At 40.2% G+C, this 15,185-nt stretch overlaps 1 protein-coding gene across 9 annotated transcripts in view; it reads right to left on the bottom strand.

The window, feature by feature from the left end:
- lmo7a (LIM domain 7a) overlaps positions 1 to 15,185 on the bottom strand; it is a 54,056-nt gene that overhangs the window by 20,252 nt on the left and 18,619 nt on the right. For 8 of the 9 annotated variants that reach the window (XM_030124673.1, XM_030124668.1, XM_030124664.1 and 5 more), the window contains 7 exons: positions 11,488 to 11,518; positions 9,995 to 10,108; positions 8,834 to 9,059; positions 7,066 to 7,312; positions 2,149 to 2,178; positions 1,311 to 1,425; positions 294 to 433 (listed from right to left, as the gene is read on the bottom strand). In XM_030124673.1, coding sequence (XP_029980533.1) covers positions 294 to 433; positions 1,311 to 1,425; positions 2,149 to 2,178; positions 7,066 to 7,312; positions 8,834 to 9,059; positions 9,995 to 10,108; positions 11,488 to 11,518 — 903 coding nt within the window. The remainder of the gene's footprint in view (positions 1 to 293; positions 434 to 1,310; positions 1,426 to 2,148; positions 2,179 to 7,065; positions 7,313 to 8,833; positions 9,060 to 9,994; positions 10,109 to 11,487; positions 11,519 to 15,185) is intronic. The other variant, XM_030124666.1, reaches the window with a different exon arrangement.

Raw genomic sequence — 15,185 nt, 5'->3', positions numbered from 1 at the left:
TCACTCCTGAGCAAGTAATCCTGTACCCTCTGAGTCTAAAACACCAAACACATTTCATACATATTTTTCTCTTTTGTTACCTTGTCATGAAAAGCAAAGGATACCCCTCCAAAGGTAAAGCAATGGTGTAAAAGAGGAACAAATTTAGAATGGGTTGATATCATAATAAAAGACACCTAAATAAAATTCATATTATGTGATGTTAAATCCATCAGCTCTACACATTAAAATGCTGCAGGCATCATGCATCATTCTTGCACAACAAGTACCTGATCAGATTTGATTTCACTTACCTATCTTCTTGCATCTCCTTGAAGGTTTTAGACCTTCTGTTGCTGCTGTATGTGATCTGCTCTATCTTGTCCCTTTCCTCTTTTTTCTTCACTATATCAGAGTTGACACTCCGGCGCCTAGTCTTCCATTTGCTCAGGTCCTGCAGCAAAAGCAAGACCAGATCACCACTTGCATCATATCAGTTTATCAAGTCGGCTAAAATCTAGATAAAAGAGAGTGGTTGTGTTGCATGTCTATAACTGAACAGATAAAGGGAGTCAAGTTGAGGAGGAGAGAGAGAAAGACAAAAAAGACGGGTTACTTTTGAAGGTGTTCTATTTGTGTGCTTTAGGCTCCTCCCGGCTCACCTCCCTTGTGTATCTGGGACTGTGTGACCTAAATGCTGCTTTAAGACTCCATTATTTAGCCATGACACCAATCAGTTGGCTTACAGACATACTGCTCTCACAGCTAGGAGGACATATATATATATATACATGAATATTTTATTCTCACAAATTTTCATGATGCTGGTGCATGGTGCAGAAGTGTTGCTGTTTGTCAAAGTTCCAGGAAATAAGTATCACTGATTTAAAGCATATTTAGTCCAGTATTTTTAATCCTTGTGTTTGTATTATACTATAACATTGCTTCACTATAATTCCATTTTTAGTATTTACAGCATATGGCATCTTAGGCCATAGACAAAGGAATTTAGTAATGAGGACAGTCCATAGCCAGAGGGCAGTGCTGCACCAATCAGTGTCGCATCATCTCTGGATCTTAACAGCTCTCTTTTCACCCTTTGGCCACCTACTGCAGCATGACACCTGCTCTCCTGATTTCCACTCCAATACCACAGATCCCATACATCATTTCCTCACCTTTCACTTGTGCCTCATATGTGTTGTGAAATATAACTCTTCTCCTGCCATGTATCTACCAGAGATGACTTGTGTTGTTTCGAATATCAAGGTGGGAAACAAACAGATATCCTTGAGCTATTACTACACAGGACGCATATCCGTTATACTCACATCCTGCCACTTATCCTCGTTCTGCTTAATGTGCTCCCGATACTTCTGCAGTTCTTCGTAGCGATTCTGCCTAATGACAGCTGGGTCAACCTGGATATCACTTGTGGATTTGCTCCTAAGGATGAAGAGACAGGGAAAAAAATTACCAGGGGGCATCATGATATCAACTAAGATGAGGAGAGGTTTCACTTCATTTTGAGTGTGCATGCACCACTTATTACTAATGTGGAATGAATAAACTGTATGAAAGAAAAAAAATCCAAATTAATTGAATAAAACTTTTCACATGTGTCCAAATGTTAGTTTACAAACACAGCACACAGGCCAACCAAAAAACAAACTGTAGTGTAGACATGTAAGCTCAGGCTTGTTAGTAACTTATATGACAGTGCTTCCCATCATGCAAAATTGCAAAGTCACTTGAAGCTCACAATTAAAAAAAAACACACTTTGCTTTCACTTACCGCTAAAGGGTCACACTTATCTTACACCACAAATACACAAGAGCTAAGGGCTTTGAACTGATCTCAGAGCACTGCTCCGTCATAACTCTCACTGGGACACATTGGACTTTAGGTAGATGACCCAGCGTATTGTCATTGTATGCATCTTTCCACTTTGTTGCTTTGTCAATAGTGCTTTGTGAAGCAATGAACACCCCCACACTTTCCCCTCCCCCTGTAGTTGGCCCTATGCCATACAATATACAATGTTATGTGTCAGCATTTAGCAACCAGAGTGAGAACAGCGGCACAAAAGCAGGAGGCAGTGGGGTGCAACTGAAGAGGCCATAGCAAATGCAAACGTGCCACATTCCTGGGAGCCCGTATCAACTCACCCATCGATACTGTCTTGTATTTGGCGCTGTCTAAAAAAACCAAAAAGAACCACAGACAAAAAAAAGTCACATTTATATGTATGGAAATCCTGAGAATCCTGAAGAGGGATCCGAGTATACTGAATGTAAAGCCAGCCGAGACATGACTCAGCTGGGATTCACTTTCAACACTTTTGCAAAGGCTAGAGTTCAGATATAGGTGTGTATATAACAGGCATGCAGCAGAGTATCACCTTTCCTTGCCCTGACATTTGGCCGGGGAGGTGTGTAGACATGCATCTTTCTCTAAACAATGCTGCCTTTATAGTGAATCTAAGATGATGTCACTGGAAACATGGCTTTTACATGTAGACTAAGGGAAGTAAATCCAGATGGCCTTGACTCAGGTTAAATGGCTGCTTTGTGTGTGCCTGTACATGTGCAAACACTACAGTACAGATTTGTGTTTGGGTTGCTATGGAGTCCCTGAGCTGCATCTTCTTTCAGCACTCTGAGGAATTTCTATAGGCTTTCATGTCATCATCAGTAGACTAGACTACATTTAATTTCCCTGCTTAGTCCCATGTGCTCAGGACAGTATGTTTGGTGATTACTCAGACTTGAACCTTTCCACACTTGAATGTTGCTGCACTTTGAGCTTCACGTGTGAGTGGGAAGTTATGTGCTGAGGAAACATTATTACACCCCGGTAGGACATTACTGAACATACTACTGTAAGTGAGGTCATCAGATAGCCACTTCAATGCATTCCATCACAACATCATTAAGTCTTATTTTTATTAAGATAATATATTTTTCACTTTACAGGCAAACTCATTGTGATAAGAAAAACAAAAAAAGCAGTATTTGGATCTGTTTAACATTGTACACAATGTGGCAGATATTTTGGTCAGTGATGTTTGAATAGTTTTGCTCTTTTGCTCATATATCACACTTGAAAATACACAACAGCAGCTGGTTTAATGCAGGATCTTGCTATTCACTCTGAATGAAATACTTTTAATTTTCTATAGTAACACTCACATACCATAGTGCCATTGTACAGAGAACTTATACCGAGTGGCTTTTCAATAACACTCCACTTTAACACTAGCCTTTCATTACCGTTTTCCTTACAGTGGAAAAGGCTTTCAATTCAGAGGTAATTCACATTTTATACAAGACGTACCATCAGAGTTGTTCCTTTACTTAATCTTACTATATTCCTCTCTGCGTGTTTTTATAATATTCACAACTCATCAAGTGACTGCAGAGCCTTTATATCTGCTGGGTTTTTAAAAGAACTAAATTGGGTAAAACTCAAATATTTCATTGTCATGACTCTTCAACAAACCCCTTACAATTTGTGCTAACATGCAGGTCAAAACCACAGAAAAGATTCAGAGACTGAGACGGCACAGAAAAAAATATAGAAAGTAGTCCACAGAGTAAACTGAACATAACAGGCACTGTTAAAGCAATCAGTTTCTACAACTTCAGAGCTGCCAACCTCTCCACCAAAAGCTTTTTCTTATATCTTAGTTGACTAGCTTCTCTGATAGCCTGCCACTTCTGCAGGTCACCTTCGCTACAGAACGAAGGCACTGATGGACTCATCTGAGCGGCTCTATGACTCTGATCAGAAAAAACTCCAAGCTTCCGGACCAGCATGTCATCAGTTTGAGGACGTGTCTCTTTGTCAACTTTATTCTGTTTATTAGTTTCCTGGGTCAGAGGACACGGTGGGCACAGGAGTCGGGCCTTGAGGGCAGGAGGCAGGACCCAGGGCTCTGGTATGGGCATGGGGCTATAGTTGTCGGGGGCTCCTGAGAGAGGTCGCTGTTGCTGCAGTGATTTCTCCTTACGATAGACCACATCATCCTCCTCAATGTCCGGGTAAATTTCCTCCTCTGTGCTGGTTTGGTCATGTCGCTGAGTTATGATATTGAGTTGTGGCTCAGACGAGTAGAGACGACGAAATGGAGACACTGGATGTTTCATTATTGCCAGGTCTATGTTAGACTGAAAAGCCAGAGTTCGCCTGGCAAACATGTCATCATTCTCCAAGTCAGGGATAATGCTGTCATAATCAACAGGGTCTGGTGGCTCCCGGGGGTCTTGGCGCCCCAAAAGGGGCCATCTCTCACATTTGACCAGTTTGGGACCTGACGATGGGTCCACTGGGGCAAACACCAAAGGAGGTGTCTCTAACAGAGGGGACTGTATCTTGGGGAGCTGTGGGAGAGTGTTTGGTTCGATATGAGGACTGCAAGGTGGGTAAAAGGAGAGAGAAAAGGACAGCTGATGAGTGCATGCATGTGAACTGGATCAAATAGCAAGAAAAGGAGGAAGAGATACATCTAGCAGCCATAGTGATATTTGATTCAAACAGATGTTGATCAAATCAGGATTTTACAATCACAAATAAAACTGCAATGCTAGCTCCTATTAAAACAAGTAATATAATAGGCTATATTATGAAATAGAATAATGCTCGCCTCTATTCCACCAAGGTCAGTGCAAGCAAATGTGTTAAAGAGCGTGTTAAGGCATCTCCTGTAGCTTGAGATTAGTTCATTAGGAAGCAGCTCATCAGCAATTCAGCCCCAACTGGAGCCATTTATTTTTTTCCCAATCAATTTTTTGGATGCTCTAGAACATTCCCGCATCGTCACAATCATGCAGCTGTATCGACCTTTTCTTCACAACAACGGTGGTGTGAGCAGAGGCCTCGTGTGTGTGGGAGTGAGAGGGAGAGGGACCGGAGGGAGAGCGGGCAGAGGAGAGCCAAGGACTGATGTCAGAGTCTGAATCATCGGATGAAGAGCCTGATTTCTTGTAGCTACGGCCCAGGTCAGCAGAGTGGACGAAGGAAAGGGGACAGAGGTAGACAAAGGGTAGGAGAGAAGGAAAGGAGGCAAAGGTAGGGAAGGAAAAAAGAAACATAAGTAGAAGGAATAAACAAGAAAATGCATCAAATTTTATATTTCAGGGTCTAGTCAGAGAAATTGGCATGCAATTAGTTTCATTTTTCCTCAAATTCAAGCAGGTATTCACCTTTGCTGATATAAATTTATGAGTGCAGCAAGATTCATATTTTCATATTGGAACAGTTGCAAGTCAATGCAACTGATAAAAACATTGTTAAGACATAGTTACTGAAGAACTGGAGGGATTATGTTTTAGAAATCATTACAGGAAGTGCTGAGTTTGTGTGGGGTAAACAACTCAAAAGTTAGAAGATCAAGAAAAGGTTTTGTACTAAAATATGACCAATTCTACTTATCAGACAGAGGGAATTAGAAATAAAGGTCTGCCTTTAATACAAGCCTGTTCCAAATCAATGGCTGTTACTTTCTATATTTGAGGTAAATAAAGTCCACTGTGACTATTTGAGGAAAGATGGTATATAAGGATAACAAAACCCAGTCCACCTGCTAGGAAAGTAAGAAATTATTGTGCAAAAGCAGGAAGTAAGTTGCATCTATGAAGAGTTGCTTTTAATGCATAATGATCTAAAGTATCTGCATCTGTGAAATAATTCCACTTCAGTTCCTTAACACACCTGAGGCCTTGCATCTTCTTGTACCAGGGTCTTTTCTGAGAGCCCAGTTTAATCTTCTGTATGTGAATGTCTTCGTCAGGCGTCCAGAACTTCGGTAAAAACTTGTCATACGACACTTTTGCAGGCTGGGGTTTGACACCCACCTTACGGGTGTAGAGATCATCTTGGATGGGATCGGCATAGCCCACCTCATCATCCTCATCTTCAGAGTCATCGTATATTTCCTTGAACAGACTGTCAGCACACACAGCTCGGCGATGGTCCACCCTCACAGAGCCACACTGGGGGGCCGACATTTTTCCACAGCTGAAGCCGCTGCTGCTCGAAAGAGACAGCCAACCACAAATGTCATAAGTGTATTTCAGAAAGTACAGCACAGCAGTCACGCAGAAAGGAGCTTGTTCCTTGGGCACAGCAACTCTCAAATAAGATGATGCAAGGATTAGCAAGCCCAAAACCAAATGCAATCTTTAACCTTTGATTTGAACAGTTATGCAGATGACTCAAATCAATCTTTCAAGCTCATAAAGCTTGGAAGGAGCAAATAAAATCATGCTGCAACTGAAATCTAAAACAACCCAAACAGAAACAGCAAACTGAAACTGTTGAGCACAGTATGAAGGAGCACACCACAACCAAAATATGTTGCTCATGGTTACATTTAACCATGCAAACTGAAGGTAAGAGAAGCAGCTTAATTTTCTCTCATCAGACAGGCATGTCAATGTCACACTGAAGCTTCATGTTGCTCTGACCTGAGGCAGGCCACATTCTGTTGAGGGGCAATATTGGGAGTCATATTGACCTTAGGCCACGGCCCCTTATCCCCCCCAGCTGCCCTTCCCCCTGCCAGGGGACTGATGGGCAAGGCAAAGTTGGTTGGCGGTGCTGGGGAGGAACTGTGGAAGCGTCTGCTGGCCAGGTCATCCAGAACGAGATCAGGGTCTGGTCTGTCTGCATCAGAATCACTGCCACTTTCATAGTCGTGGGCCCACTGCAGATGGGCTGCAGACACGGCGCTCTGGGATGATGGACTGTTATCGTAACGGTCAGAGGAGAGCGTTGTTTCACTGGGTCATCCACAGCACAAACAAATGAACACAGCACCAGTACACAGCACCAGTGACCATTTTCAGACAACACAACCGCACCACAAACAGCGACAGCAATGGAAAAGAGGAGAGTGAACAACAGCACCACTGTAACGTTACAACATATGAAGTACACTCTTGATGTTTGTGGACCTGAGTCATTTCTGTGAGGTTGCATTTAAGAAAGAAATACAAATACTAACTGTTAGTTAAATGACTAAATGTATAACCAGTGCCTGCATGTGTGCCTATATACTGTAGCTGTGTGTATTGAGTCAGTACCTGGTGAGTGGGGCATCATCCTCTGTGTACATAGGGTTGGCCCAGCTACGCCGACTGTCCTCATTACGCTCTGCTCGTTTCTTCCTTAGCGGTGCAGGTACGTAGCCTGAAGATTTGTCTTTAGTGGGCAGGAACTGGTTAAACTGTGTGGTGGATTTAGGTGTGATGACTACCGACCGGCGGTAAGAGGTGTCCCTGTTCTCAGCCATCCTGAAGACAGAATCTGCCTCAGTGTCACTGCAACAACCTGGATCATAGAGGAGGATAAGCAGGTGTGTGGTTAAAGGGAATGGAGAAAGTGAGGAAGAAAACAGCACATGAGGACAGTGTAATAAAGCAGCAGAACACAAATGGGCTGAGAATGGAGAGAGTGAAGAACAGCCCTGAGGGGAGTATGTTGTGTGTTTTGGTGTGGCTCTGGAGGAATAACAGAGGGGTGCAGGGTAAGGAATGACACTATCTTCATTTACAAGGGGGTGAGGAAGACTGTGGAATGTCTCACTGCCCTCTGATACATAGCAGACAAGACATCTGTAATTACTCAACGGGGCTCCTTTCAATCAACTCTTCTTTCATGACAAATGTGGAGTGTAGTTTTAGCATGAAATGTCTTTCCTTTCCTCTAGACTTGGGTGAAATTTCTATGGAAATATTCACTTTCAGAAGATACCACTAGATGGCAATAGGTATTTGTTTTCTCATATGGGAGTCAGCTTTCTGGCCCTGTTGCAGTATATCTTCCCTGTTCACAAATATTTGAAGTTCAAGGCAAATGAACTGGAGTATAAATATTCACACTGAGAAATATTTTCAGTCTCAGCGCTTTGAAGTCTACTGACCACAGTCCGTCAAAGACTGCAAAAGACGGCAAACACAAAAACATTCACAAAAATAGAATAATACATACCATGACCTCCGCCGAGCCAAGTCAGTTTAAGTGGGGTTACAGTAAAAAATGACATTTAACTGAGGTTTTAGGTACAGATGGACTGAATGATCATTTTTTCCAAAGAATGGCGCAGACAGGATGTTTTTACAAAGTATCTCTATCAGAGGAATGTGGTCGAACACCAACAAATATATAATGTTACATTTCACAAGTAGAATTACTGACTTTGAGGAAAAATGAACAACACACTTAGAACCACTTCATTTTCACAGTTAGTTTCATATTAAGTTTCATATTTCTTGCTGAATTATATTAGTATTCATTTAGGTATTCACTGACTTCAATATTCAGTTATGCAGGCCTCGTGTCTGACATGGTCAGTGTTTATTTGATGCTGATAATTCAATTATTGCCTTTTTCCTGCCTCAAACTAACTTTATTATACTGGCCTTTAAAATCCACTATCTATCGACCTCTAGTTTTGGATTCAGATCACATGTGTAAAATGTCTGAAATGAGTTAAATTATGTGTGTTTGTTTGTATTAGAGCTGCAATAATGACTCTGTTTAACAGTCAACTATTGAATTAATCTCCTATGACCACTACTTTGATAATCCATTAAGGGGTGTGAGTAATGTTTCAGGAAAAAGGTCAAAATTCTCTGATATTCCATGCTTGCTGAACCCCTCTTTGACACTACAACTGAATATCACTTGGTTGTGGCGAAACAAGAGATCTGAAGACATCGTTTTGGGTTTTAGGACAGACATTCATTATTTTTCTGACATTTTACAGTACAAAAATCAACAGATTAATCAACAATGAAAACAGTCATTTGTTGCACGAGTTTGTATAGATGCAAACATGGTGTGTCCTACCCTCACTGCTGCCTTTAAGGGTGGTGTCAGATGAAATGCTGTGGGGTCGGGATCCCAGAGAGTCCAAGCTGTCCAGGGAGTCGTCCCTTCTGTGTCCTCCTCCTCCTCCTTCTCCGCCTCCTCCTCCTCTCAAATGATGGAGCTCCTCTCTCTCTGAGTACCAACTATCTCCAAAACCGCTGTCTCGGACGTTGCTGCCTTTCTGACTGGATGATTCCTGGAGAGCCTTTAGGAGACACAAACACAGACACAGTCAGATAATAGGGCGTCAATTACAAAATTTAGCTCCGCTGAGTGTGTGGTACATGACAGATCTCCCAGGTAGAGGAGGATGTCTGTAATATCTGGCCTCTAAAGATGCACTCCTGGGCTGTCTATCAAGGCAATGCGTGCTTCAGTTTACACGGAATACCTCATTGTTTCCTATTCAATGCCATCTCTGTCAAAACAAACTGTGCTATGATCTATGCATCCATGATGACTGTGTTTACTGCTTGAAAAGAATGTCACTCCACATAAACATATAAGCAAACCCCAGAGCCACGTAAACCAGCATGATTACAAACAGGCAAAAACTTGTCAACCACCATAAAAGAAAATTATTTTCTGATCTGTAATCCACTGAATCCTGCCAGACAATACAGCACCAGAAAATAAACCCAGCCTAACCCTGCTCCAGTGAACTTGGATTACCGTAGCTAAATGTACACAATATGCTGTAACCAACTACTATTACTGACAATGCCTGTAGTCGGGTGAATTATAGAGAACTTGCACATCACCTATAAATCTACGTGGAAGCAAAGTGTCAAATTCAACACTGGCATGAGCAGGGAGAAGGCTCCGTCAAAAAAAAAAAAAAAAAAAAAAAGCAGCTATTTTCACATTCAAACTATGCAAACTGTGTTACATGGTGTGCTGTAAACAAGATTAAAATAGCTGAGTCAAAGGATCAGGTCATTTATGACTTAACGTAGCTTTAGTTTTAGAGGCAGGGACGCTGAGGCCCCTCGACCTATCACAGTCATTCTTCAGCACATTGCCTACATACCAGGGATACAGAAATGTACTGGGCAGCGGCTGTAAAAGAGGATTTCCTTCATGCTGTATCTTGTTTCCAGTGGGTGGATGTCACTCCATGCGGAACATAGGTAGTTTTACCTTATAGAGTGCTGTGCCCAATAATCCCTCAAATGCCTTGAAATTCAGGTAAGGTCCATCATAGAATGGGTCGCACTGAGCTCTTCTCCCCAACCAGTACAGGGTGATCAACACCTTGAGAGGAAGAAAAGCAACTTGTTAAACAAATTATGCCATAACAATCAAATGTCATCCTGAAAATGCCTATCAATACCAGTCACAGTGCATCAGAATTAAACTACACCCTTACTCTAAGTGATGAATGTAGAGTGCAGAGCTAAAGCAGGTGATTGTTATGATGGCTGGAGCCCTGCTCTGATAGGGTCATATCACCCATTTGTTTCCAGGCTCATCTGGAAATCTCTGCTGTTACTGATGTGTGTATTATAAGGTGCCCAGCACTAAAGCAAACAATTATCACCACATCAACAATGCTTCTCCCATAATACATGCAGCATGATACGATTCAGTTTGACTTGTCAGCTCTTTGGCTTTAGATCATCCAAAATAAAAATGATTATATTAGCAAGAGCATGCTGCAGATGTCCATAGAAAAGCAATGAAGGGTGGGCAAATATGAAGTAAATGTAAACTTGGTTGATTTATTGATGTGTAGGAATAATTTGAGGGTAAATATATACATTTTGTTTTGCATGCTTAGTTTGATTCTAATATCTTGTGACTGCTATTATTTATCGGAATGCAGGTTTTCTCTGGTTTGTGTTTTGATGGGATATTCACTTTTGAGGGTTACAATGATCTGCTAATTTTGCATTTTTACCTGCCCTTTTCTCAACACTGATAGCAACAAATTACATGTTTTAAAAAATATATATAAACATAGAAACTGTAAGTAATCAAAAAACATTGCAACCCCTGTATCAGTTGCTTACATCAATTTTTAAGGCTTCATTTATTTCCATCATTGCAGAAAGCTGTTAAAAAAAAAAAAGCTTTCGTCATGCAGTAAGTCTGAAGCTAGAACAAGGTGATTTGGATGAAAGAATTAAATCTTGTTTTTCCATGTTGTGAATAATTTACAATTTCAATAAATTATTTTCTGGTTAAATGAATTGAAGACAAAACGTAATGGAAGAAAGGTATTTCTTTACAACAACCATATGTCATATATGATTGGGAATGTATATTAACAATTAATTATTAAGACGCAAACAGATGTTTAACTTTTTGTTGCGTCTCCAGAAGAATTATCTCAAACAAAGATGACTTTTCTTTTTTTGTTTTTTGACCTGTAGTTGTTTTGGAACACACATAAAAAGTAAATTGCAAAACAAATAATAAAATAAAAATAAAATTAACATTAATTACATGTTTTACTTTTAAAAGTTCCATATATCGCAGTAAAATTTAGCATAACATGTTTAAGGGACTATTAATGTATAACTGTAACATTTCTGTTCTCCAACTGACTGGAACAGAAGCTAAATAGCACACAGGCCAAAAAAATCATGGTCTCAAAAAACACAGAGTTTATACAGTATCGTTTCACTCACATTTTTCAGTCTCCTGTTGGTCTCTTGGTGTCTGTGAGTACAATAACAGAGAAGAGAGGGGTGTGTGAGAGAAAATGACAATAAAAGAACACAGGGCATGCTTGTTGGGTCTCTGCGTTTGTTAGTGAAAGAGCTGGAAACTGAGAGCACAATCCAGACTACTGGCAGCCCTTCGCTCTCTGACTCACACAACAACACAAAGACTGATGGGAAAAACATGCATGTTTGGAAACAAATATACAGAAAAGTACAGGAATGGTACAATATCTGTTCAATTATGCCTTTTTTTTTAAAAACACAAAATGAAGCGGCTGCAAAAAACCTTTGCTAATGATCTCAAACACAAAAGGAGCTGTTGTTTCTTAGTACAGACTAATGATACACCCACAATTTATGAACCTTTAAATACCAGACAAGGTTCTACTTAAGGTGAAACAAATGCCCAAACATGCTACTATCCAGGTTATAGAGAATTTCAGTCATATTTTAGGTGTGTGACAGACGACCCTACAGCCAGTGAATCAATTATCATAAAAAATATTAGCTTTCAGTTTTCCTGGAAAACAAAACCAAGCTCAGAGTTTCAGCCTCTGAAACTGACTTCACCTATTTCATATGGATATTGTACCTGTCACTGAAGCTGTCTGCATTTATAGATTTATAGGGGTCTATAACTTGTGATAAAGGACAATAGTAGAGAAGCATAACAGTGATAGAGAAGGAAATCCAACCTGCTTTGCATAGCAGTGTACATGTTGCACTTTCCTGCTATTGTGTGGTAAAACAAAAGTCACAAATGCGGTGATATACCAGAATGCACTGTGATCAATTCACTTGTTGGAGCTATGATGTGATGACATTTGTAGATATTACGATAGATGTTAGTGAAGCTTGTTCCAATACATTGCAGATATTATTTACTCTTTCAAATCAACATAACTGTACAGAGACACTAGCCCTACTAATGTGCCATCTCCCTCCAGGAGTTTCCACCATGCTCTCTTCTCTAATGGTTAAAAACTAAAATGGACCTTTACCAATTTGGCCCATTTCAAAGTTATGGGCTCTATAAAAGAGGTGGGAAAAATTCTCTTGTGTGGCTTGGAGCAGACCTACAAAGTCTAAGATTATAGCAGTGTTGGCCTGGTCCAGAGAAAAAAAGAGCTGTGTACCAAAGTATTACCACAGTGCTTCTCGTAACAGTCATTTATGGCTAACGGAGCAAATAAAAAACAGTTTTCAGGCCTTCAGAGCCCCAGGAAAGTTAGAATCAGCTGAGTGCTCATATGATTGTGCACAATAATAAATAAAAACTCACTGGTGTCATACACCAAAGCTCTGTACAAAGACTATGACGGTATTATCAGATAAATTACCACATCACACTCATACATTTTTAAAGGAAAAAGGAAGACATTCATATTACATAACTCCCTTATATAATTAGTGGTGACAGTCTAAACATTCAGAACACTTCATTCTGTGCCAAAGTACTAAAGCATGCTACGTGATGCTTATTTATATACAGTGTTCTGACAGGAAAACCCATCACCTCGACAAATTAACAGGATGCTCTCATCACTTCCTCAAACAACCATTACATCCATGAGTGTTAACCTTAAATCAGCCCCTTCTATTGAACAAACACCAGCTCGGCATATCGACAAAAAACAATAGACAGCATCTGCTGCTGTAATTAACCGTAGCTGTATGATCCAAAGCTACAATGATTATTACAGACCATTAAAAGCAAGAACATTCAGAATAGCATGATAACATCACAGACTTCCATGTATTCCCATGAATTTCACAGTACTACAAGGGTGGTGAAAATACTTGTGTGAAACAAGACTCTGGGAAAAACAGAAGTACTGACTGAAGTTCTTTACTTAAGTAACAGAGAAGTGCAGGGTCTGAGATGTGAAAAAGTAGAAAGTAACCCTTTGAAGAACATTCCTACCAGCTGTTTCACCACAAACTTTGTGCCATGTTAATCTAATGTGAGGAGAATTCAACCATCCAAAGCTCAAATAAAATAAAATAAACAATACACTGAGATAAATTACCATTATCCTCAATCCACTGTATAAATCTGTTTACAATGACAACAACAGAACTTGAAACATCAGCCCTTTTTCCCTTTACATTGTTTTCATTGCATATTTGAGATGTGTAACATTCACCAATGGATACACAATGAATGTGTTATTGTGCCATTCATTTAGGTTAGAATCATTCTTGATGTTGTGCAGACATACAATGATGTACAATAAAGAAAATCAATAATTTCTCCTAAATTAATTAACACTAAACTAACAAGCCTGTTTACCTGGAGTAAAATTAAAAAATCATGTTAAGTACAGATACATAAAACCTTTATGTAAATACAATAATAAAGTATTTGAATTTACCACCTCTGCAATACTGTGTAATTTTAAATGTATTTAACTTAAGCAGTTAAGAATACAAAAATATGCTCCGCTAATGCAAACCAGAGAGCAAAGATTCACACCCACAGTAGGAAAAACATTAAGTTAGAACAAGGAAGTCAACAGGTAAGAGCAGAACATGGACTATAACATTAAGACAAACCCTGAACAAAAGCCTTGAACTACTGGGTGTGATGCAGTGAGAGGCATACCTGTGCAATGAAGATCACTTGCTCTGCTGCATTCTACCACATATGACATCTTTCATTTGTTCTCTCTCATTCTAATAAAATTCCTCGTATTTAAATACACACCCAGATGCTTCATGCACCAGAAGTCCTGAGAAAAATTCAACGGCATGGACGAGTAAAGTTTGAAAAGAGCAATTAGCTGTGGGTGAAGGGGTGTCTGGCATCATTGTGCCATACTTATCACAGACACTGCAGCCTCTGTGTGTGAGGAAACAGGGCGAGGCTGGCATGTCTCTCCCCGGTCAGCGACAAATCACAAATATAACCTTTGTGTTAGCCATTTACAACCAGGGCCGTGTCCATGGCATAGACTCTTTATTGGTTATTCACCATGAACTCGTTTGATTTCACACAGCATTGCGACAAGTGATGGCAGCACCATTGATTGAACTATGGAACCAGTTGCAGTGCTAGTTCAGTGAACCACACCCGAAATACTAACACACAGGGCACTTCATTTACCTCCTTTGAAATATACTGAATGAGTTTTAAAATGTACTGCAACACAATCAAGTACAATGTTGGAAAAACTGGATACAGTGTGATGGTGTTGAATAAATCCTGATAAGATGTGTGGTCTCTCCAAATTTGTCTGGTAAATAACACATTCCTTCAGGTAGTACAAACATGTGGTTTGATCTGCAGCCAGAGATGCCGTTGCATAATCAGCATCTTCTAATCACACCACACAGCCACTCCTCTTTATTCATTGTTTAGAAAGGGTCATTCACATTCCTGAGAGGACGATGAATTTTGGTGTACCTGCTGAGTATGTACAGTTTCTCTTTTTTCAGTTTGGAGAGCAGTCAGCTCTTGTCAATAATTTGCTTAATCAAATGAGTCAGACTTTGGACCCTTCTCAGCAGGGGATTTGATCTGTCAGTGGAAGAGGTCACGGGGCAAAAGCTAGACACGTAGCTGATTATCCAACATCTATATCAATGCATCATTTCAATATTAAGCACATTTTAACTTCAGTTATGCCTACACAGATATCCAGCAGGTATAAAGTAGCAGA

This window comes from Sphaeramia orbicularis, chromosome 21 (genome assembly GCF_902148855.1).
Source record: "Sphaeramia orbicularis chromosome 21, fSphaOr1.1, whole genome shotgun sequence".
Classification (NCBI taxonomy): domain Eukaryota; kingdom Metazoa; phylum Chordata; class Actinopteri; order Kurtiformes; family Apogonidae; genus Sphaeramia; species Sphaeramia orbicularis.
Note: the sequence above shows the minus strand (reverse complement) of the source record. Positions and strands in the feature narration are given on the sequence as shown.